The sequence below is a fragment of the Fundulus heteroclitus genome, chromosome 20 (genome assembly GCF_011125445.2).
Source record: "Fundulus heteroclitus isolate FHET01 chromosome 20, MU-UCD_Fhet_4.1, whole genome shotgun sequence".
Lineage (NCBI taxonomy): Eukaryota > Metazoa > Chordata > Actinopteri > Cyprinodontiformes > Fundulidae > Fundulus > Fundulus heteroclitus.
The window spans coordinates 45,119,078-45,141,891 of record NC_046380.1 but is presented as its reverse complement, the minus strand read 5'-3'; the positions used below and the strand labels follow the sequence as shown (position 1 = coordinate 45,141,891).

The window sequence follows — 22,814 nt, the reverse complement described above, 5'->3', positions numbered from 1 at the left end:
ATTGAGTGTATTGCACTTTTAAATGCTCTTAAAGTTGCAATGTTATTGCTCATCCATGCATGCTTCATGGAGATAAGGTTCGAGGGGTAATTATTTGATAGATGCAGCATGCATTAGGACAAATCAAAGAAATAAAACTAACTTTGATTTTATTAAAGGAAATTAGAGCAGCATAGTTTTCATCATTAATTGAAGAGAATAAGAATAATCCTAGATTTCTCTTTAGTACAGTTGCCAAACTTACCCAGAGCCGCAGCTCTGTTGATCCATCCATTCCCTTAGCTCTTAGTAGTAACGATTTTATGGGATTCTTCATAAATAAAATTGATGCAATTAAAAATAAAATAATTGGCATCCTCCCAAACATGATTACCTTATCCTCAGTAAGTAAGGCAGCATTGGAGGAATCTTTAGAACCTGCACAGTGTTTGAACTGTTTAGAAGCAGTAGAGCTTTCTGAGCTATCTAAAATCTTAGCTTCATCTAAACCCCCTACATGTATGTTAGACCCAATCCCAGCCAAATTGTTTAAGGAGGTATTCCCTTTGATCAGTGGCACTATTTTAGACATGATTAATCTATCCTTAGTAAATGGATATGTACCACAGGTTTTTAATGTAGCTGTTATTAAACCTTTACTTAAGAAACCTTCTCTTGATCAAGATGAGCTAGTAAACTACAGACCTATATCTAATCTTCTTTTCTTATCTAAAATTCTTGAGAAAGTAGTTGCTAATCAACTATGTGAACATTTACAAAGCAATGACCTACTTGAGGATTTTCAGTCAGGCTTCAGAGCTCATCATAGCACTGAAACAGCTCTGGTGAAGGTCACTAATGATATTCTCATGGCCTCAGATAATGGACTTGTGTCTGTACTTGTCCTGTTATATCTCAGTGCTTCATTCGATACAGTTGATCACAATATTCTCCTACAAAGACTTGAACATACTGTAGGGATTAAGGGAAAAGCATTAGGCTGGTTTAAATCTTATCTGTCGGACAGATTCCAGTTTGTTCATGTTAATAATAAATCTTCCTCAAACTCTAGGGTCACCTGTGGAGTACCACAGGGTTCAGTCCTTGGATCAATTCTATTTACTATATATATGCTTCCGATCGGCAAAATTATCAGACAGCATGGGATTAATTTCCACTGTTATGCTGATGACACTCAGCTATATTTATCCATAAATCCTGATGAATCCAATCAATTACTTCGACTGCAGTCATGTCTTGATGACATCAAAAGCTGGATGACTTTAAATTTCCTGCATCTAAATTCTGACAAGACCGAAGTTGTAATCTTTGGGCCAGAGTCCTCAAAAAATAAACTTCTTAACCAATCACTTAATCTGGGTGGCATTAACCTGGCCTCTGGTAATAAAGTAAAAAATCTTGGTGTTATTTTTGACCAAGACATGTCATTTAAATCCCATATTAAACAGGTTTCCAGAGTTTCCTTTTTTCACTTCCGGAATATCGCCAAAATTAGAAACATTCTGTCCAGGAGTGATGCTGAAAAACTAGTCCATGCATTTGTTACTTCAAGGCTGGACTATTGTAATTCTTTACTATCAGGAAGTCCACAAAATGCAGTTCAAAGCCTTCAGCTGATCCAAAATGCTGCAGCAAGAGTTCTGATGAAAATCAACAAGCGGGATCATATTTCTCCAATTATAGCTTCCCTTCACTGGCTTCCTGTTAAATCAAGAATATAATTTAAAATTCTTCTTCTAACGTATACAGCCCTTAATAATTAAGCTCCATCATATATCAGAGCTCTGTTGGGGACGTGCTTGCTTTTTCCTAAGATTGTATGTGACAGTGGAAAGATTACCTGGATCTGACTTTGAGAAGGTGTCCATGTCCAACAGGTTTCTGCAACAAAAGAAAAAAAACAACTATAAGAGTCTGAAATCAGTTACAAGTTTGTCTCCTCAGTCTCATAAATCGTAATTCATTAACAGATTTGGTCAGTTCCAATCCACTGCATCTGTACATGTTTCCAGTCTGATTCATTTTAATATCAGATTTTATTAAAAAAAAATGTATTGTTGCTATAACAAATTTTTTGTGATTTAATCTTTTTTTAAAACTTACCAAGAGCATGGTACCTATGTTTTACAAAGAGAATTTAAAAGTCTTGGTATTTAAGAGATAAATTGCCATGGCGTTGGGATTATGGGATCAAGAGTTGCCAATGTAGCGACTTTGTTGCTATATTTCATTACTTTTCAGACCCTCTAGTCGCCGTTTTTCAAATAAAGTGACAAGTGACAAATCTAATGACTTTTTTCTGTGTTATGTGAGACTGACAACATGTGAAAGCTCTCTAGAGTTACTGTCTTGGGAGAGCAACGAGTTATGCCATGAGCCTCTCCCCATTCCTAAGCACTTACAGGTGGTAAGTATCAGCAGCCTTGTTGAGCAAAGTTAAGATATGGAGTGTGTAAGTGAAACGTCAGCTTAACCCGGGAGTGTTAAGCTGGTCATTACATTATCGTTCAGTTAGTGGGTTAAAACTGAAGATTTAACACATCAGCACGGGTTTGTTTGAACAGATTGAGGATGTTTGGCTAATCACGTCTGTTTAAACTCGATTGATCCCTCAATAACCTGTTCTCAGAAATTAAATGGCTCTGTGGACATTTGCAGATTTGCAAATTTGAAAATAATATTTGCTTTGTGTTATTAGATTGTCGCGTGCCTGTCTGCTTAAACCAAGAATCAGAATCAGAATCAGAATTAGACATACTTTAATAATCCCAGAGGGAAATTGCTGTTTCAGTACCATCACCATTACATAAATATCACAAACATTTCTTGGGGGAGACGGTTCACTGAGGCCGTGCAGCCAAGGACACTGTGTATCCACAAGGCGCTGCCTTTATCTGTTGAAGGAAGATTACAACAACATGGGGCTAGGGGAGGGAGAAAAAAAGGCAGATGTTTGACAATTTATGCTCTCACAAATAAAGAGTCAAAAAACCGACAAAAAAAACCCTCATAGCACGAAAAGCACAAATATCACAAGACACATATATGCAGAAGGTAAACATTTGAGACCGTCGCGTGTACATAAATTCATCAGTTTATGAGTTTATATGAGTATCAGTTATGTGTGTGTGTTTGGGTGAAAGTGTTTATATCTCCGTGAACCCTCTCCGTGAAATCCCCCTTCCTGAGTCCGTCACAGCTGTCTGCTTGTTTGTGTATTTTTTGTTGCTAGATAGACCCACATGAATGGATCATATAAAATGGATCCCTTGTGTTCAAATAAACACTCGATAAAGTTACAGCTGAACTGTAAAGGCCTCCCACTTACAGGGTCTTATTCTATGATGGCATTTCTAGGCATTCTTTTGTGGTTTTGAAATAGGATGAAAAAAACTCCTTTCATATGGTCATGATGGCCATATTGAGAGTCACTCCGGAAAACACCAAAGCAGCAGTTTCATTGTTACCATTATATTTGCTGATGCAATATTCGGGACAGAGCTGTCTGCTTCACCACTCTACACAGCTTGCCCGACAACAAGCAGGTGCACTGCCTGTTCAAAATGTATTAATTTGACGTCAGTTGAGGAATGCCCCATAAACTGCAACTAAAGGATTAATGCTTTGCCAAGAGTGACTGACAGTGCTGTTAGCCAATGATATTCCCCACTGCCTCATATTGTTCTGCTCCTTGTCTTTGTGACTTATGGAACAAGCGTCTTAGTCAGTTTCTCCACTCTGAGCTCCCATGACTGCAGTACCTCATTCGAGCAGTGAAAAAAAAGAAAAAGAAAATAAACCAAGCAATCATTCAGTTATAAAACTGGGACAGATCAAGGACATAGGCCAGCTCAAAGCATCTGGAATCATCTGCTAGGAAGAATAATTGCTCTGAAAACGTGTTTAGACGAGCTAACTGGTTAACATCTCATGCTAGCAGGACCCTGCACACAGCCAGAGTTTTACAGCATTTTGTGGAGGTAAATCTTTCAGCATTATGATGTCTACTCGAAGAAAATGAATGCTATAAAGCTATTTATGTTTAATAGCAATCTGAAAATGATGCACTCCTTTTATATTAGAATTAGATAATATGTATATGTGTATATACACATATATATATATAGATATATATGGTATACTCGTTAGCTGTAAGTGGAGTTAAATGTGACCCTTGCATCTCTTGGAGGTCTAAGAGGAAGCTCATAGAGGACAGGGCCTTTTCTATTGTTGGTCCTCAATTGTGGAATAAAAGAGGCTCCTTTATTGGCCACTTTTAAAACTCGTCTTAAAACCCATTGTTATTCTTTGGCTTCTACCACTAGCAAGACTTAGTTTTCATGTTAAATTGGTTGTTTTATTGTTTCTTTTTAATGTTTTATGCATTATCTTTTTCAGGGTTCTGTGTGTTTGCCTGCTTTAACTCTGCTCCTCAGGTGTGTCTAGTTGGCTGTGGGGGCGTGGTCCACACCTGCAGCTCGTTGGAGGCGGCTTCCTCTGGCTTCTTAAGCAGAGCACTGACAGATGGAAGACGCCAGAGCCTTAAACCAGTTGTGGTACGACGTAGCCTCTGACCAAGCTCTTAGAAATCTGCTCGTGAGTTTTTCTACACTCAACTTTTGACAAACTTTGAGTCTCCTGTTTTTGTCATAGTTTTTTGGTGCTGGTAAGCACTCGCCTGCCTTGACGCACCGTCCGAAAAATCATCTCCAGAATCACTAGGCTCAGATTTTACTCTGGTTAATCCATCTGTCACTCGACCCAGCGGAGGCTTGCTCCGGATCCCTCGTCAGCCGCTGCTGCTGCCCTCCAGCCACTAGCCACCTACTCCATCTAGAGCAGGCTCACAGGGTTCCCTCGGCACTCACTCCTCCCCAGTTAGGTCCGCCCGGCTAATGGTAAGCAGAGCACATTCTGACAATTACTGGATTCTAGCCGTCGATCTAACAACTCCGTTCTCTTGCAGTCTCCTCCGCTTCGACGTTCAGACCTCGCTGCTGCAGTCATTATTTCGTCCTTGTTATTTTCACATTTCCTAATAAACTGTTTAAAGCTATCTGCTGTTGCCTGTTCGTATCTGCATGTGGACAAAACATCTGAAAACCATGACAATTAATGGATGTGTTTTAGCTTGTAGATGTATATGGTACAGCACTTTCAGCCGTTGGCTGTTTTTAAACGCTTTATAAATAAAGATGATTTGGTATGGTATACAGGACATCTAAAGGTACTTGGAGACATTTCTTGGCCCTAATCAGTCTTCTTTATTATGCTCTACTCAATATATTGAGATATTGAAGACTTATTTGCTGCTTTGACTACTTCAAAATGGCAGAGGCTATTCGAGGTTAAATCTTAAATATTATCAGATGTCATGTACTCCTGATCTGATGACTTCGTTATGTTGCCCAGTATGTTTCTTTGGGGAGCTAGGGGATGTAGTATTTGAGGTTGCTAGTTAGGGTGGGTCCTGTTCCTGTGATGCAACAACTCCAACATTTATGAAAAATAGGGGGCAATGAACCACAAGAGAGAAGAAGTTGCTTTTCTTGAAATCCCAGAATAATCACATATGCGCATAACTAGGACGGCTTTCTTTTATCTGAAGGATATGAGTTTTTTTTTCCTTTTAGTTTTATGCTTTTATTCAGAAATCAGAAACTCTGTGAAGCTTTACTTCTTTGGTACACTAATCTCATTAGATGACAAAGGTTTTTGATTGTAAAGTAGATTTATGTTTCAGAGCTCATGGACATGTAGAAAAAAGCATGTTATCTAATCAGGGCCTTCCTCTATTGTGATTGTAATTTTGCCACTGAGAAGCCTGGTTCCCTGTCCTTACTGTCTGAGCTGGCCTTTTATCCACAAAGTCACTTTAAACATCAGATCACCAAATATGCAGTGCAAGAATTAGATAAAAACACTTAAGATCATCAAAAATATTAAAATTATTAATTTAAAGGGACATAGTGCAAGTATTGAAGTTAAATATCATTTATTTTCTTTCCCATACATGCCCTTACAATTGCCCGACATGTAAAATGAGTTATCCTTGATTTATCGCTGTTGCCTCTATAGGCTGGATTAGTCAGTTTATAGGAGAGCAGTGTTGGAGTACTCGAGTCCGAGACTCGAACTCGAGTCCGAGTCATTAGCTAAATTTAGAGACTCGTGACTTGACTTGGACTTGAGCACTGATGACTCGAACTTGGACTCGGACTCCTACATTCAGATCATTCTGACTCGGAAATTGAGAAAAAGACTCGACTTTTTTTTATATCATTAGGCTATAATTTTAATATGTCATTAGAATATTATTTGGTGTATGATTTTAATATCTAAATGTCGTACCACGCACGTGACGTCACCATCTAATGAGCAACGCCCCTTGCCGCTAAGGTAGGACAAACAGTGTGAGAGCGCACGTAGCAACCAGCCATTACACATGCAACAGATACAACGATATGACCGACTTTACAGCTGTTAAACTTTCACAAGAGGATGTCCAGGCGCCCATTTTACTGGTAGAACTGTGGAACAACATACCAACGTTCAGCTCAAACGATGGCTTGAGTGTCGAGGGCTCGGAAAGACGGGCCGAGTTGATAGGAATGTAAGTCGTTGTTTTTCTCCTGCTTGGTGTTCATGCCGTCATCGGCCGTTTTTTTTCTGTTTGTAGTCACCGTCCAGGAATCGGTATAAATTTTCCGGCCCGCCGAACAATTTAGTCCGGTCCGGTGGCCAAATGCATTATCATTATCCAACGGCTGTATCTCCTCGCTGCATCGACCGATCCACACCAGATTTGTTGTGAGTCATGGGGGAACACTGCCGAACGCGTTTGTGGGAATCGCCCGGTGGACGAGCGAGGAAAATGCGTAACAGCATCTGCGGTGGCGGGCGGTCGGCGGTGCGCGAACCCCGCCGGCCGCCCGGAGCCGGACTTGAACACTGGTGACTCGAACCTGGACTCGGACTCGAGGCATAGTGACTTGACTACAACACTGTAGGAGAGTGAATCATACTGAATTGTCTGGGTAGCTGCATGCCCTAGTTCACCTTACAACTTTGTTGAGTTTCCACCGCAATCGATGCATTAGCAACAGAACATGGGTTAAAATCAATATTTCTAACTTTCTCACCTTAGAAGACATTACGCCTCTAAACAAGACCTGTGCAGTTACAGCGGCAGATGCTTTTCCTCTTCTATGCATATGCACAACACTGGTATCATTTGAACTTGTCCCCAGAGGGGGCATACGTCTGCAAAAATCCTGGAACTTACACTATTCTCCTATACGTTTTGAAATTATATCTACCAAAGTGAAATTCCAAGATATAAGCAGTATATCTCAGCTTTGCTAAGGAACATTCCAGGTGTTAAACAAGCATGGATTTATTAGATCTGTTTTGTCTGATCACTGTTAGACCAGTGTGGGTTTATAAGGTTGCAAAATTTTTAACCAATGTATCAACAACACAATCTCACTGAGTGCTAAAGTAGAAATGGGACCTAAATATCCTTCATTGTCCATCAGTGGGAAATTCTACCAGCAGCAAAGTAACAGACAAGTTGAAGTATGCAAATGTACACAAATATAAAACCAGAAAGTAAGAATAATAGACTGTAAGGTAGGTGCCTATTTACAGTATAAAAATACTGAGAAATTATTTAAATTACCATACTCAGATTCAAATTATGTGCAAATGAAAATGATCATTTTAAAAAATTTACAACATGCGTAACAACCAACAGCACACTATTTACAAAAAAATAAATAAACAGTGCAAATAACAGACATGAAAACATTCACTGGGTTTGTTGGGGGCAATGATTGTTATAAAATCCAACAGCTGCCGGAGGAAGGATATGTGTCAGGTTTTGTTCTGATGACCCGAACACACTACACACAGAGGTAGGAATCTTTTGTGAGTTTATTGAAAGAGATGGTTGTTAGATGATGAGACCAGAGAGACAAGACTGCACGGGAACAGGGGTGTAGATGATGGCAGGAGCTGATGGTCCGGAGAGAGTCCCTTGCGAGCCAGAACACATCAACAGGTCTCACAGCAGAGCATGAACCAGAGCACAGCCACAGTTTCTTCAGCACAGCAAGGGAAATCAGAGCACAGCAGATGACAGCCTTCCAGATCCCACCTTCCAGCTTCAGAGCCTTTGCACCATCAAGGACAGCCCTTTGCATAATCTCCTTCACTTTCCACATCCATAACATCACCTGGTTAACTTTCATATTTGCAGCATCAAGCAAGTTCTTCCTTCGCACTTTTGCCAAACTGGTCCACAGTCCACTCACCTTTCCACTTTACAATTTCAAAACCCTCCATAAACTGCAGCTAATTCAAAAGACAGCAGCTTGCATCATTACATCATCTTCTTTACACCTGTACATTAACTCCACTGTCACATTCAATATAAATCAATCCTATATACTCTGTGTCCCCACCTATCGCTCATTGACTGCTGGAGATGGTCAACAGCCCCTCCACGACCTTCTTTGTTACAGAAAAATGCGGGTGGAATAATATTTCTGATTTTTTTTTACTTTTTCCGATCAGACCCAGTCAAACCGGGACATCGTTTCACATTCCGACCCTCCTTCTTCTTAAAAAAAAAGCGCATCATGCTAAATTAGCCGAGCTACAGCGTTACTCTTTCAGTTTTAAATAAAACATAACAGCAACAGACACACTTACCGAGGGAAGTTGTTGTCAGCTGTTTTATGAACTTTAACTGAACTTTCTGACCTGCTGGTTTACATAAATCCAAAGAAAACCTTTGACTACCGCTACATTCATTCATGCATCTGTGGTCAGTTTGAGATTTTCTTTTAAAAGTTAAAATGATTCAACACCGATAAACCTCAGACTGGTAGATTTCCACCTTGCAAAGACCCGCCCTACTCTCCTTCTGATTGGCTAATGTCCTAACTCTGCCAGATTTCATTGGTTAAGCGCAGCTTTTGTTTAAAATCTTGAATAAAAAGTCTACACAGAACATTTTGCACTCATTTTCCAAATGACGAAAGTCCCTCACAGCGACGGAGAACATTAAACCCCTGATAATATTACTTATTCAGATCAGAAGGAGGAGGAATGTATCCCCCCCAGGGATAAAACACGAATGACCAGAGGGGGGGACGTCACAACCAGAGGGGGGGAAAATCCCCCCCATCCCCCCCAGCAAATTGCACCCTGGTTATAAGTTTTGTCAAAAAGGAAAGTTTTAAGATTAGTCTTAAAAGTAGACAGGGTGTCTGTCTCACGGACCAAAACTGGGAGTTGGTTCCACAGGAGAGGAGCCTGATAGCTTAAGGATCTGCCTCCCATTCTACTTTTAGAGACTCTAGGAACCACCAGCATACCTGCAGTCTCAGAGCGAAGTGCTCTGTTAGGAACATACGGGGTAATCAGAGCTCTGATATATGATGGAGCTTGATTATTAAGGGCTGTATACGTTAGAAGAAGAATTTTAAATTATATTCTTGATTTAACAGGAAGCCAGTGAAGGGAAGCTATAATTGGAGAAATATGATCCCGCTTGTTGATTTTCATCAGAACTCTTGCTGCAGCATTTTGGATCAGCTGAAGACTTTGAACTGCATTTTGTGAACTTCCTGATAGTAAAGAATTACAATAGTCCAGCTTTGAAGTAACAAATGCATGGACTAGTTTTTCAGCATCACTCCTGGACAGAATGTTTCTAATTTTGGCGATATTCCGGAAGTGAAAAAAGGAAACTCTGGAAACCTGTTTAATATGGGATTTAAAAGACATGTCTTGGTCAAAAATAACACCAAGATTTTTTACTTTATTACCAGAGGCCAAGTTAATGCCACACAGATTAAGTGATTGGTTAAGAAGTTTATTTTTTGAGGACTCTGGCCCAAAGATTACAACTTCGGTCTTGTCAGAATTTAGATGCAGGAAATTTAAAGTCATCCAGCTTTTGATGTCATCAAGACATGACTGCAGTCGAAGTCATTGATTGGATTCATCAGGATTTATGGATAAATATAGCTGAGTGTCATCAGCATAACAGTGGAAATTAATCCCATGCTGTCTGATAATTTTGCCGATCGGAAGCATATATATAGTAAAGAGAATTGGTCCAAGGACTGAACCCTGTGGTACTTCACAGGTGACCCTAGAGTTTGAGGAAGATTTATTATTAACATGAACAAACTGAAATCTGTCCGACAGATAAGATTTAAACCAGCCTAATGCTTTCCCCTTAATCCCTACAGCATGTTCAAGTCTTTGTAGGAGAATATTGTGATCAACTGTATCAAACGCAGCACTGAGATCTAACAGGACAAGTACAGACACAAGTCCATTATCTGAGGCCATGAGAATATCATTAGTGACCTTCACCAGAGCTGTTTCAGTGCTATGATGAGCTCTGAAGCCTGACTGAAACTCCTCAAGTAGGTCATTGCTTTGTAAATGTTCACAAAGTTGATTAGCAACTACTTTATCAAGAATTTTAGATAAGAAAAGAAGATTAGATATAGGTCTGTAGTTTACTAACTCATCTTGATCAAGAGAAGGTTTCTTAAGTAAAGGTTTAATAACAGCTACTTTAAAAACCTGTGGTACATATCTATTTACTAAGGATAGATTAATCATGTCCAAAATAGGGCCACTGATCAAAGGGAATATGTCCTTAAACAACTTGGTTGGGATTGGGTCTAACATACAGGTAGAAAGTTTAGATGAAGCAAAAATTTTAGATAGCTCAGAAAACTCTACTACTTCTAAACAGTTCAAACACTGTGCAGGTTCTAAAGATTCCTCCAATGCTGCCTTACTTACTGAGGATGAGGTAATCATGTTTGGGAGGTTGCCAATTATTTTATTTTTAATGGCATCAATTTTATTTATGAAGAATCCCATAAAATCGTTACTACTAAGAGCTAAGGGAATGAATGGATCAACAGAGTTGTGGCTCTGGGTAAATTTGGCAAATGTACTAAAGAGAAATCTAGGATTATTTTTATTCTCTTCAATTAATGATGAAAAATATGCTTCTCTAACTCTGAGAAGGGTCTTGTTATACAACAATAGACTGTCCCTCCAGGTTAAGTAGGATTCCTCTTGATGTGTAGAGCGCCATTTTCTCTCCAATTTCCTAACATTGTGCTTCAAGGAACGCAGCTCTGAATTAAACCAGGGAGCCAGCTTCCTGTGAATAATCACCTTCTTATTCAAGGGAGCTACATTGTCTAATGCAGAACGCAATGAGGAAGTCACACTGTTAGCAAAGGTATCGATTTGTGAATGGGAAGAAACAGCACTGCTGTCATCTACAGGGCATTTCTGAAATACTGAGGATATTAAAAAGGGGACAGACTCTTTAAGTTTTGATACAGCATTATCCGAGATCTACTATAATGGAACCCTCTTTTGGGGGTGGAGAACTCAGTTAGATTAAACTCAAATTAAATAAAAAAATCATAATTAAAAAATGATCAGACAGGACAGGGTTGTGAGAGAATACTGTTAATTCTTCACAACCAATGCCATATGTCAGCACAAGGTCTAAAGTATGGAGCCAAGAGTGCGTCAGTTTATGCACATTTTGAGCAAAACCAATTGAATCCAGGATAGTTTTAAAGGCTACACTAAGGTTATCACATTCTGTGTCAACATGGATGTTAAAATCACCCACTATAATAACCTTATCAGTATTTAACACTAAATCAGATAAGAAATCTGACAACTCATCCAAAAACTGAGTGTAAGGGCCTGGTGGACGATACAAAACAACAAACAGAAGAGGTTTTATTGCTTTGCAGTTTGGATGAGGGAAACTAAGGGTTAAATGTTCAAAAGAACTGAAGAAATTTGAATAACTGGAGGGAGTTGACTCATTTATACTAACGTAGTCCTCTTGTAGCCAGGTTTCTGTGAGAGAAAACAAATCAATCTGATTATCAGAAATTAATTCATTAACTAACAAAGTCTTTGGAGGGAGAGGCCTTATATTTAATAGACCACATTTAATTATTTTATTTTTTGGTTCAAAGTGATCCGTATGGATTTTTATTAGATTTTTATGATTTGCTCCTTTTAGATCAGTTTTTGATCTGTTAAGTTTTGGCTGTGGGAAAGACACCGTCTCAATAGGATAATGGGTGGTTAACAGCACAGAAGCTGCAGAGAGGTGTGTTAAACTACGGCTCTGCTTCCTGGTCTGGACCCTGGTCTGGTCACTATGGATTATTTTGGTGTTTTTGTCTTGTTAAAATGGGTGGGGGTGTCGGCGACGTTGCAGTGTAAACACAGACGTACTAGCGCACGTGAACAAGGGCGTAATGCAGCCGCTGTCTGGTGCACATTATCGCACACTGATTGCACGAAGAAAACTAAAATGATGTGGCGTGCTGCTGCTGCAGCGCATCGACTCCGCTTCTCCCGGCTCCGTCTAGCGATCGCCACCTCCCCTCCGCCGCTATTTAAGTAGAACAAAGACTAGTGCAGAATTAAGTTGTATTTACCAGAGATTAAGTGTAGACTGCTAATTCTGTCGTGGTATGATGGCTCCCACAGTCCACTGGGATTGTCTGCCTGCGCTCTTTTCATTGAAATTATCCATTTCTTTCTTCGTCCTTCTTCCTTCGGTAAACGACAGAAACGTACATCCAACGATTTGGAATGCCTCTGTGTGCAAACGGGAGCACAACAAGTCGTAGGCATTGTTTAGATTCCAAAAATAAACTAACTAAAAGTACGCTCTAAATCACCCGTTTTGTCATGTAGTAGACGAGAACAGTACTGTTTTTGCCTACCCGCGGGAGCCGGATGTAGCGTGACGTCACGGGTGAACTGGTCTATAGACCCGATTTCTCCCTGTTATTATTTTCATTTCTTGGTTACTTCCTCTTCCCACTCGCTGGGCAAAGAGTATGGATGGTCCTCCATTTCAACAGAAAACGACAAATAGAATGATCTCTTTGCTTGTTTTATACTCTTCCACATCCTCATACATACGACAGATGGGTAGAACGCATATGGCTGACAAATTTGTCCTCTTTCTGCTAATGTAATCAGAAATGGCGATGTAACATGGTGTCTTCCATTGACTGCACTGTCCCCTGTATATTTATAAACAACAAATTTATAATTGTTATAGTTATGGGAACGCTTTCATTTTTGATGTGATGTTATTAGACTTGGCCGGAATATGTTATTTATAAAAGCAATACTTGATCAGAGATGGAAATTTGCACCCACCACTGGCCAAATGTGGGTACATTTCTGAATTGGTGGGTAAGATTGCAGAATGCAACAGCCAAAGTGCTGGGTTTGCAATTCAAACAGAAAACACAGCATTCAATTTGTATAACTGATCTTTGGGGGGCAGTAGTGTGTCAGAGTTGCTGCTAGTCTCTTTTAAATGGATTCAGAAGCAGAAGAAAAAATAAGCAGTGACTTTTGCAATGAGTGGCTACCTTTCTTGCCTTAAGTGGGCAGGAGACAACAAAAACGTAAAGTAAAGGGAAGAACCTAAAGTTAAGCAGCGTTATTGTAACAACACGTGGAAACAAAGCAATGGCGGGTTTTGCGACTGGGTCGTTTCTTTAAGAGAGCAGCTGGTGTTTAAATTAAAAATTGCCTATCTAACGAGCCCTGTTGCGGGAACATGCAACTACGCGATGACAAAAACAGATTAAAATATCACAGACAGAGCTCCTTCTTCTTATATTCCCAATACTGTCTTCGAATACGTCTTAAAGAACAGTTTTTTGCAGATTAATCCATGAAATTAAGGTTTTGTCAAAAGTTTTAAATGTCTCCAGAATGTTCTCTGCACCGTGGTTTGAAATTACGGCTAACAATCTCCCCATTTCACCCAACACAATATCTAAAGCTATGTGTCAATTCAATTAAATCTTAATTATATAGCGCCAATTCATGAAACATGTCATATCAAGGCACTTTACAAAGTCAAATTCAATCAGATACACATCCAGACCTGTTAAATTACCGATTATACGCCTGTATGTTTACATATAGAACACATTGAGAGTAAGAGTGCATCTGATGTCGTTGAAAGATGCAGAGTTTAGTTTTTTGTAACTGATGGATGTTGACAGAGGAATGTATGTGTTATGCACTGTTAGGAAATTTGAAGACACTAAGTTGAATGTTCAAAAACATAAAAAATACATTGATTAAACAGAATACACTGAATGCTCCCTAAGGGTCCATAGTTGTAAGGAGAGAAATATATGCTCTTCTCTTAATGTTATTTTACGAATGATGCATACGAATGATTATTTTGAAGCATCTATAAAATCATATTAGGGCAGTATCAAATTATCAACGTTTGAAAAAAGCCTTCCGGGGTGTTTGTGTATGTGCAGCCTTGTTCAAACGCTTGAAATGGACCGCCTATCATGTAGTTTTCACTGTAGCATTACAACCAGATGTTATTAGTAAAAGAAAGCAGAAAATACATGTCAAGGTCAGCTTTGCAAAATAAAACATCCATGAATAGAACAGGGAGAAAGGACAGCTAACCTAACTATATAAGGAACAACAAGAGGGAGAAATGGAGATAATGTATGAATCTGACAACTGAACGTTCTTTCATTTTTTATAAAACCATTATTTAACCACGAAAGACACTATTGAGACCTCTTTTTCAAGGGAAACCTGTTTTTACATAAACAGTAAAGGGGGAAAAAATATCAAATAAAACTACAATGATTTTTACAAGGTCTGATCTCACAAACAATTAGACAAAACAAAAACAGAAATACCAAGAATTCAACTACAGTGCAAGCAGGCCTAAAGAAATTCTTGAAGTGATGGCAGGCAAATGAACAAAAGACAGAGGTGCAGCTCAACAGTCTTTCATATAGGTCACTGCTGAAGGATGACTATTTGAAAGATCTATGTACCAACAACATATGTCCTAAAAAAACAAATCCTGGGGGGAGGTCATTAGAGACAGGGAAACAGTGCACCTCAGTCCTAAAAACATATTCCTAAAGAGAGTAACACAAAGGAAAATTAAGAGTGGAAAATAAAGATTTAGTCCACGTTTTTTAATAAATTGTTTGATCAAAGTTATTAATTTTGCAAATGAGAACTATGATTACCCATTTATACACAAATAATCCAAAAACTGATTCTGATCTGTACTTTTATAGTTAAAATTATAAACAATTCTACGTCATAAATTAATTCCTTCTATTTCAAGCTTCATAAAGCTCTGTTAATTCATAAAACAACCCCCAGTCGGGGATTCATGCAAAAGATATTAGGGTTAATAGGTTTAGGTTTTTCTTGCAAGAGTATGGCAAGTCCTAACATCTCATTTAAATAATTATTTGCACAAAGAAACATTTGGCTACTGCAGGGTGGCTGCTACACTCAGCTGGTCTAATAAGATCTCGAAGAGGACCATTACAGTGGCAGATAGATAGGTTTTCACTTGTATAACCCACAAAGGAAACTCAGTTATATTCTGCACTATGCAAAAGCCTGTCACATAAATAAACTGCAAACACACCACGTCGTTTTTTAGACCTCCTCAGTGAGGCTGAGCCTCCAGATTGCCACTGACAAGTAATCAAATCATATTTGTGTTTACACAGTAGAATAACATTCTGTCACGCGTGATTTGTTTTATGTCAAACAAAAGGTCTGACAACTGCAAACACAGCAACACAAGACTGTCACTTTGTCTTCAGTCATTAGTAGATAAGCATATGTCATGCTGCTGTCTGTTAGATTGTCGATAAATATGTTTTTGACTTCAAATCAAATCCTAAAGGCAAAGCACCACAAGTACCAGGTAGAGACAGATATAATAATAATAATAATAATAATAATAATAATAATAATAATAATAATAATAATATACACAACAGGCCTGGACAGCTCAAGGACAATTACATTTAGCATCATCAAGACAGGAAAATGTTACAACAGTAAATCCGTTTCATTAGGATGCTCTGCTTTGTTTGCTTCAGATTGATTGGGCAACTGAAAGCACGGGACAGAAATTATATATATATATATATATATATATATATATATATATATATATATATATATATATATATATATATATATATATATATATATATATATATATATATATATATATATATATATATATATATATATATAATATAAATGAAAAAAATGCTGCACAGTGGCGCAGTGGGTAGCGCTGTTCCCTTGCAGCAAGAAGGTCCTGGGTTCAAGTCCACCCTGGGTCTTTCTGCATGGAGTTTGCATGTTCTCCCTGTGCATGCGTGGGTTCTCTCCCACAGTCCAAAAACATGACTGTTAGGTTAATTGGTCTCTCTAAATTGTCCTTAAGGCCCATTCATACCCTACGTTTGGCCTACACGTCCGTATTTCTGTCCATATGTTCTATCCGTTGACTCCTTCATACCTCCGTCCATTGAGGTGCGCAATAACCCATATTTCCTGTAGGTGGCAGTGCTGGGCACCAATGATTCGTCATTGATCAAAACATGGCGACGGTCCAAGACCTGATTTTGTTGCATTTGCTCCGTAAGCGAAAGAAAAGTAAAAAAAGAGATCGACGGCAATTGAACGCCAGTCGCCCTTTTGATGGGGAATTTTGCACTTTGGTGTTGCCAATGCGGGAGATGGACGACGAGCGGCATTTGCAGTACTTCAGGATGTCCGCTCCCACTTTTGACAGGTTGCTGAGGCGCATTTCCCCTCGCATCAAACATGCCGCTTCCCACAGTGCACCGATTGGGGAGGCAGAGCGCCTGGCTGTGACATTACGGTTCTTGGCTTCTGGGATGAGTCAACAAGCCCTGGCAGCCAGCTACAAGCTAGGGATCTCCATGGTTAGTGGGATTGTAAGAGAAGTGTGTCGCGGTCTCTGGGAGGAACTGCGAGCGGACTTCATGAAGTACCCTCAAGTTGATGACTGGGAGGTGATACGACGAGAGTTCTGGCAGCAGTGGCAGTTTCCAAATTGTATTGGGGCAATAGATGGGAAGCAGGTTCGAGTGACAGCGCCAGCCAACAGCGGAAGTTGTTTTTTTAATTACAAAGGCTTTTTTAGCTTTGTCTTGATGGCTGCCTGTTGACGCACGTTACAGTTTTTTTTGTTGATGTAGGAGCGTACGGCCGAGACAGCGACGCTGGAGTTTTTGCCCGCACAGATTTTGGAGCGCAACTGATCCGAGGTCAGCTTCCCCTTCCTCCTCACGCACCTTTGCCTGGAATGGATATCTGGACCCCACCAGTGTTTGTCGCTGATGAGGCCTTTCCTCAAAAGGTAAACCTGATGCGTCCATATCCAGGTAAGAAAACACATCTCATGATTGAATGAATACCTTGTAATATTTTACAGGAAATTACATTGTCACAGCAGCTTCAATACTGATGTTAATCTCAATATATGACTAATAAAGTTTGTTTTCTAATAATGCATTCTGTTCTTTATATCCTGTTTTACAGGTCCAGTTCTATCAGAGGACCAGAAAGTGTACAACTTGCGGCACTCTAGGGCCAGGTGGGTTATCAAAAATGCTTTCGGCATTTTAGCAGCCCGGTAGAGGATCCTTGGGCGTGCCATCGAGTGCTGCATAGAAACAGCGGAGGACATAACAAAGGCATGCCTCATCCTCCACAATTTCCTTGCAGCCAATGACCAAGGCTTGACAGAGACTGACCGCTACATCCCCCACACCATGTGCGACAGAGATGGCACACCTGGTGAATGGAGACAGTTGGTCCAGGGTGACACCAACTTTCAGAGCTCTCGAGCATATACTGCTGCAAGGGCGATGCAAGATGGACTGGCTGTCAGAGAAATCTTCAAAGAGTTCTAACAGACCAGGGCATGATTCACTGGCAAGAACAGCATGTCCGACGTGGGACATTAGGTTATCATTAATTGTTTATTAATTTGTGAATTGTTTGTTCAAAATCTGTCAAAGTCAACCTGTTTTGTTTAGTAGTAGTAGTAGCTAATACATCAAACAACAAAAATAAACAACATCAATCACAATCACTCAAGTTGTTTTTTATTATTAAAGTGCAAAACAGTACCTCAAACAGGTCAAATTTTATTTATCTCTTAAAGTGAATTCTCTAACATTTTATGCACAACTCTTATTAGTTTAAAGAAAATAATTTAAAATATCATCAAAATACATTAACAGAACAGTCAAGGGTTATTATATTTTATAAAAATATAATAAAATATAACAAAAAATAAGGCAAACCACCTTTAAAAAAATGCTAAAGATGCCAAAAATACCAACTAAACAGGTGAATGTTGACATCAGTGTCAGACATGATGTTTATATCAATAGGACATCATAAGGCGCTGTATGTCCTTCACCAGGGCCTTGGCCTCCTTGTCAGGAAGCTCAAGTAACAAAGCGTTGAGGTAACTTGTGAATGCTGTATAGACATTTTTGCTCTCATCAAGCTTCTGGAGAATGGTGGCATCAATAGGGTTGATGTCCTCAGAAGACCTCTTTTTTTTCCTCTGGCCTGGTCTTGGCAAAGGACTCTCTGAGGGTGGAACAGAGGAGGTTCCACAGGCTGGTGATGATGATGATGATGCTGGTGGTGCAGGTGTTGGTGGAGGGGAGTCTCTACATTTCTCACCCATGTCATCATCTTCTTGACACTACAAATGTGTACAAAACGTTACAGACTGTCATTAATTAACTCTAATAAAAGAACAACTACACTCAAGATTTTCATGTAACGTTATGAAAGATCAATTGTCTTCTACTATAGTGAGTGTCTGTGTCCATTTTATTTTCAAGCCAATGCTTTCGTCCAAAGCAACATACTGTTCCTTCAGTTTCCTGCACCACCACACAGACACCCTAATCTAACGCTATTATCTTTCACAATATGGTGTAATAAATTGATTACAAAACAGAACTTACCGCATCAGATGGAAAACTGCTGACAGTGGTTCGGTGAGAAATGTAAGGGCTCAGCCACATTTGGCGTTGTAAAATTGGAGGGCCTGCTGCAGACACCCCGTTTGCTCCATCCCCGCTTTTTTTGTTATTGAATTTGCTATGTGCGCGCACATAGCGCTCCCTAATTGCAGCCCACTTGGACTTTACGACCTCCCCTGTCATGCCCAGAGCCTCCCCGATTTCCTGAAAGCTATTTATAACTTTTTGTTTGTCCCTGTGCACCTGTGACACCACACATCGTATAAATGTGGATAGTTGCGCACAATCTCCGAAAGTCTTTCTTCAAAACCCGCCATTGTTTAAAACCCAGAATTCTAACCTTCTTCGTGATTTTGTTGACATTTTGTACTACAAACTCTATCGCGCCCCCACTTCTTCCGGTAGTATTGCTCCGTATTGATCCGTTTCATCCGTAACCGTAAGCTCCCAATTTTCGTGTCAAAATATGGACGAAATCGACGGTTAGAACGTATGAAACACTCCACACGTATCCGTATCCGTCTTTTATGTGAGGTATGAATGGGCCTTTAGGTGTGAGTGTGTGTGTGAATTATATATATATATATATGTATGTATGTATGTGTATATATATATATGTATATATATATATATATATATATATATATATATATATATATATATATATATATGTATATATATATATATGTATATATATATATATATAAATATATATATATATACATATATATATATATATATATATATATATATATGTATGTATGTATGTATATATATATATGTGTATATATATATAGATAGATAGATAGATAGATAGATAGATAGATAGATAGATAGATAGATAGATAGATAGATAGATAGATAGATAGATAGACTTATTAGTAAAGAGAACTGGCCCAAGGACTAAACCCTGTGGTACTCCACAAGTGACCCTAGAGTTTGGAGAAGATTTATTATTAACATGAACAAACTGTAATCTGCCAGACATATAAGATTTAAACCAGCCTAGTGCTTTCCCCTTCATCCCAACAGTATGTTTAAGTCTTTCTAGGAGAATATTGTAATCAACTGTGTCAAATGCAGCACTGAGATCTAACAGGACAAGTACCAACACGAGTTTATTATCTGAGGCCACGAGAATATCAGTAGTGATCTTCACATAGCTGTTTCGGTGCTATGATTAGCACTGAAGCCTGATTAAAATTCTTCAAGTAGGTCATGACTTTGTAAATGTTCACATACTTGATTAGCAACTACTTTCTCAAGAATTTTAGATAGGAAATGAAGATTAGATTAGATCATCTTGATCAAGAGAGAGCTTCTTAAGTAAAGGTTTAATAACAGCTACTTTTAAAGGCTGTGGTACATATCCACTTACTAAGGATAAGGTATTAATTAAAGGGCATACTTCCTTAAACAACCTGGTTGGGATTGGGTCTAACATACAAGTTGAAGGTTTATATGAAGATAAAATTTTAGATAACTCAGAAAACTCTACTGCATCTAAACACTTCAAACACAAATCAGTTTTTAAAGATTCCTCCAAAGCTGCTTCACTTACTTAGGATGAGGTAATTATGTTTGGGAGGAGGCCAATGATTTTATTTTTAATGGCATCAATTTCATTTATGAAGAATCTCATAAAATCATTACTGCTGAGAACTAAAGGAATGGATGGATCAACAGAGCTCTGACTCTGTAAGTTTGGGTAACAAAAAACTAAAATGCTTTTAAACAGAAACAAAAAAAGGCTTGTTTGTTATATTCCGAGACCGGATGTGGTTACTTATTTGTGGCAAAAGCACCAAACTTTTCAGGCAGCTGGGGTTAACACAGAATAAAATGTCTTTAGAACCTTACACAGATTTGATTTTAGACATGGCCAAAGAAGGCTTGTCATCGATACAAATCTCAGCGCAGATATCACAGGTGAGTGGGGGAGCTAGAGGATATTCCGCAAGAAGTGTGAGGCGATTTTGCAATGAATAGCAGTTTCCTGTGGTCAAGCCAGCTTCCACTTCGGACACGGAAGTCAAGCCAGCCCTCACTTGGTTTTGTAGGTCATGCAAGCACCATGCATTACGGTAGTAATGCAGAGGTTTGATAAACATCATTAAGGTCATTCTGACCTGGCTCTCAGCAATGGGAGAAAAGAGAGGAAACATCTGGAAAGAGAGCAATAACATTGTTTAACTGTAGTGTTCCAAGATATGTCAAGTAGCAGAATTAATCGGTCTGTTTTTGTACTCTGAGTTAAACGTTTACCAGAAGTGAAGTCCAGCCTGCCAAGAAGCTGGACGTCACTAGCTTGCAACACACACCAATGGAGACACGCAGATTCTTATTGTAACGACTTATAAAAACGGCCTGTTCACTGTATTGTTTAGAACTCTTGCTTCACACCCGTTTGTACGTGCGAAGTTAAATGGAATAAATGAGTTCTCGTTGGCAAGACAGTGAAATGATTCCTCCCCTAGTCTTCTTTCTTTTTAAGGTTCAATAGTTAAATAATCTCCCACATAATTTGGTGAACCCCGACGTGATAAGGAAAAAGGGAGATCCTTTTCCCAAGAGGCGGTTTAGGGCCCAGCGGCGCGAGCTGGCCACTTTGCGCCGGGGAATGCAGACGGAGAGGGAGGTGGGTGAGTGTAAATGGGTTTTTTTATACTGCTCTCTCTCTTTCTCTGCTCGTTAATGACAAACTGCCGCCTGTGAGGTTTGATTTGAGTTTCTTGCAGAAATAATGAAATACACAAATACTGTGAGTGTTTTTGATTATTTGACATTTGGGAGGCGTCGTTCCTCTGTCTTGTCACCTGTTGGTATTTCCCCACATGAGGAAAAGAGTTGTCTTAAACATACAAAAAGATTTGGAATGGTATGGAATTCCTACACAATTGACTACACGCAACTACTTAAAAGGAAGCAAGTTGTTTACTCCTAGCTGCTTTAATCGTACGTCGTTGTGACGACAAAAAGTGAATGGATCTGACTTTTGGGGTCTTGCGGAAATTTGTCTAATATATATAACTTTTTAGAATCAATAAAATCATTGTGAGAGGTTGATTTTAGAAATGTCCGGCTGGTTGGAGTCTTTTAGGGCATGGCCCTGTTAATGTAAGCACTTTGAAGCAGAGAAAATAAGGCTTTTCTTGGATCATTCCGTGTGGGAGTCCAATGAAAATATGTGGCCTTAAAGAGTTAACTGCAGTCTGATTTGTTGAGTACTCCAGTTTAGGTAAACAAGGTGAAAGAGCCTCCTATCATATTTGAAACAATAAGGCCTTGCTTTGGAGCTCGTGAAGTATAAATGTTTATTTTTACCGTCTTGTTTGTTTTGCTATGGGTCCGATAAATGATTTAAATTTGTCTGTGCACACAGTAAAAATCCAGAATTATTGGACATCTGGACCATTAGAAAAAAACACTAAGAAAGTGGGGAGCGAGAAGTGAATGGAGTGAGTGCTTGAGATGTATTGTGTGACAAACGTCTACGTGTGAGTTTTAATGATGAGAGCTCTGTTGTTTGACTAAAACGCATGTATGAAACTGAGTGTTGTTTGCTGTTGCTCTGTTTTTCTCTTCAAAGTCCTGTTGTCAGAAGTAAAGGTAAAGTTTGTCTAGGTTGATGAAGCAAAAGTGCTTGGAAACTTTTATTTTTTTGTAAGGAAATCTTGGTGGACCAAAGTGTGTATCCTTGTTAAAGCTGCTGTGTTGAAAAGATGTGGGTGCAGATACTTAAACTTTGTGTTTGAGGGTTGGATAATAACTGCAGTGGCCTTGTCTGCATTTTGCCTGTCATTGGGAGAGAGGGAAAAAAAGCAGCAGCCTGGGTTATTTTTAACCCAGGCTCTCCCCCTG

The 22,814-nt window shown here is 39.2% G+C and overlaps 1 protein-coding gene across 3 annotated transcripts in view; it reads right to left on the bottom strand.

Annotated features, from left to right (window-relative positions):
- Window positions 1–22,814, bottom strand: part of LOC105933703 (copine-9) — a 299,289-nt gene that overhangs the window by 262,380 nt on the left and 14,095 nt on the right. For all 3 annotated transcript variants that reach the window (XM_036151288.1, XM_036151289.1, XM_036151290.1), the window contains exon 2: window positions 1,841–1,881. In XM_036151288.1, coding sequence (XP_036007181.1) covers window positions 1,841–1,881 — 41 coding nt within the window. The remainder of the gene's footprint in view (window positions 1–1,840; window positions 1,882–22,814) is intronic.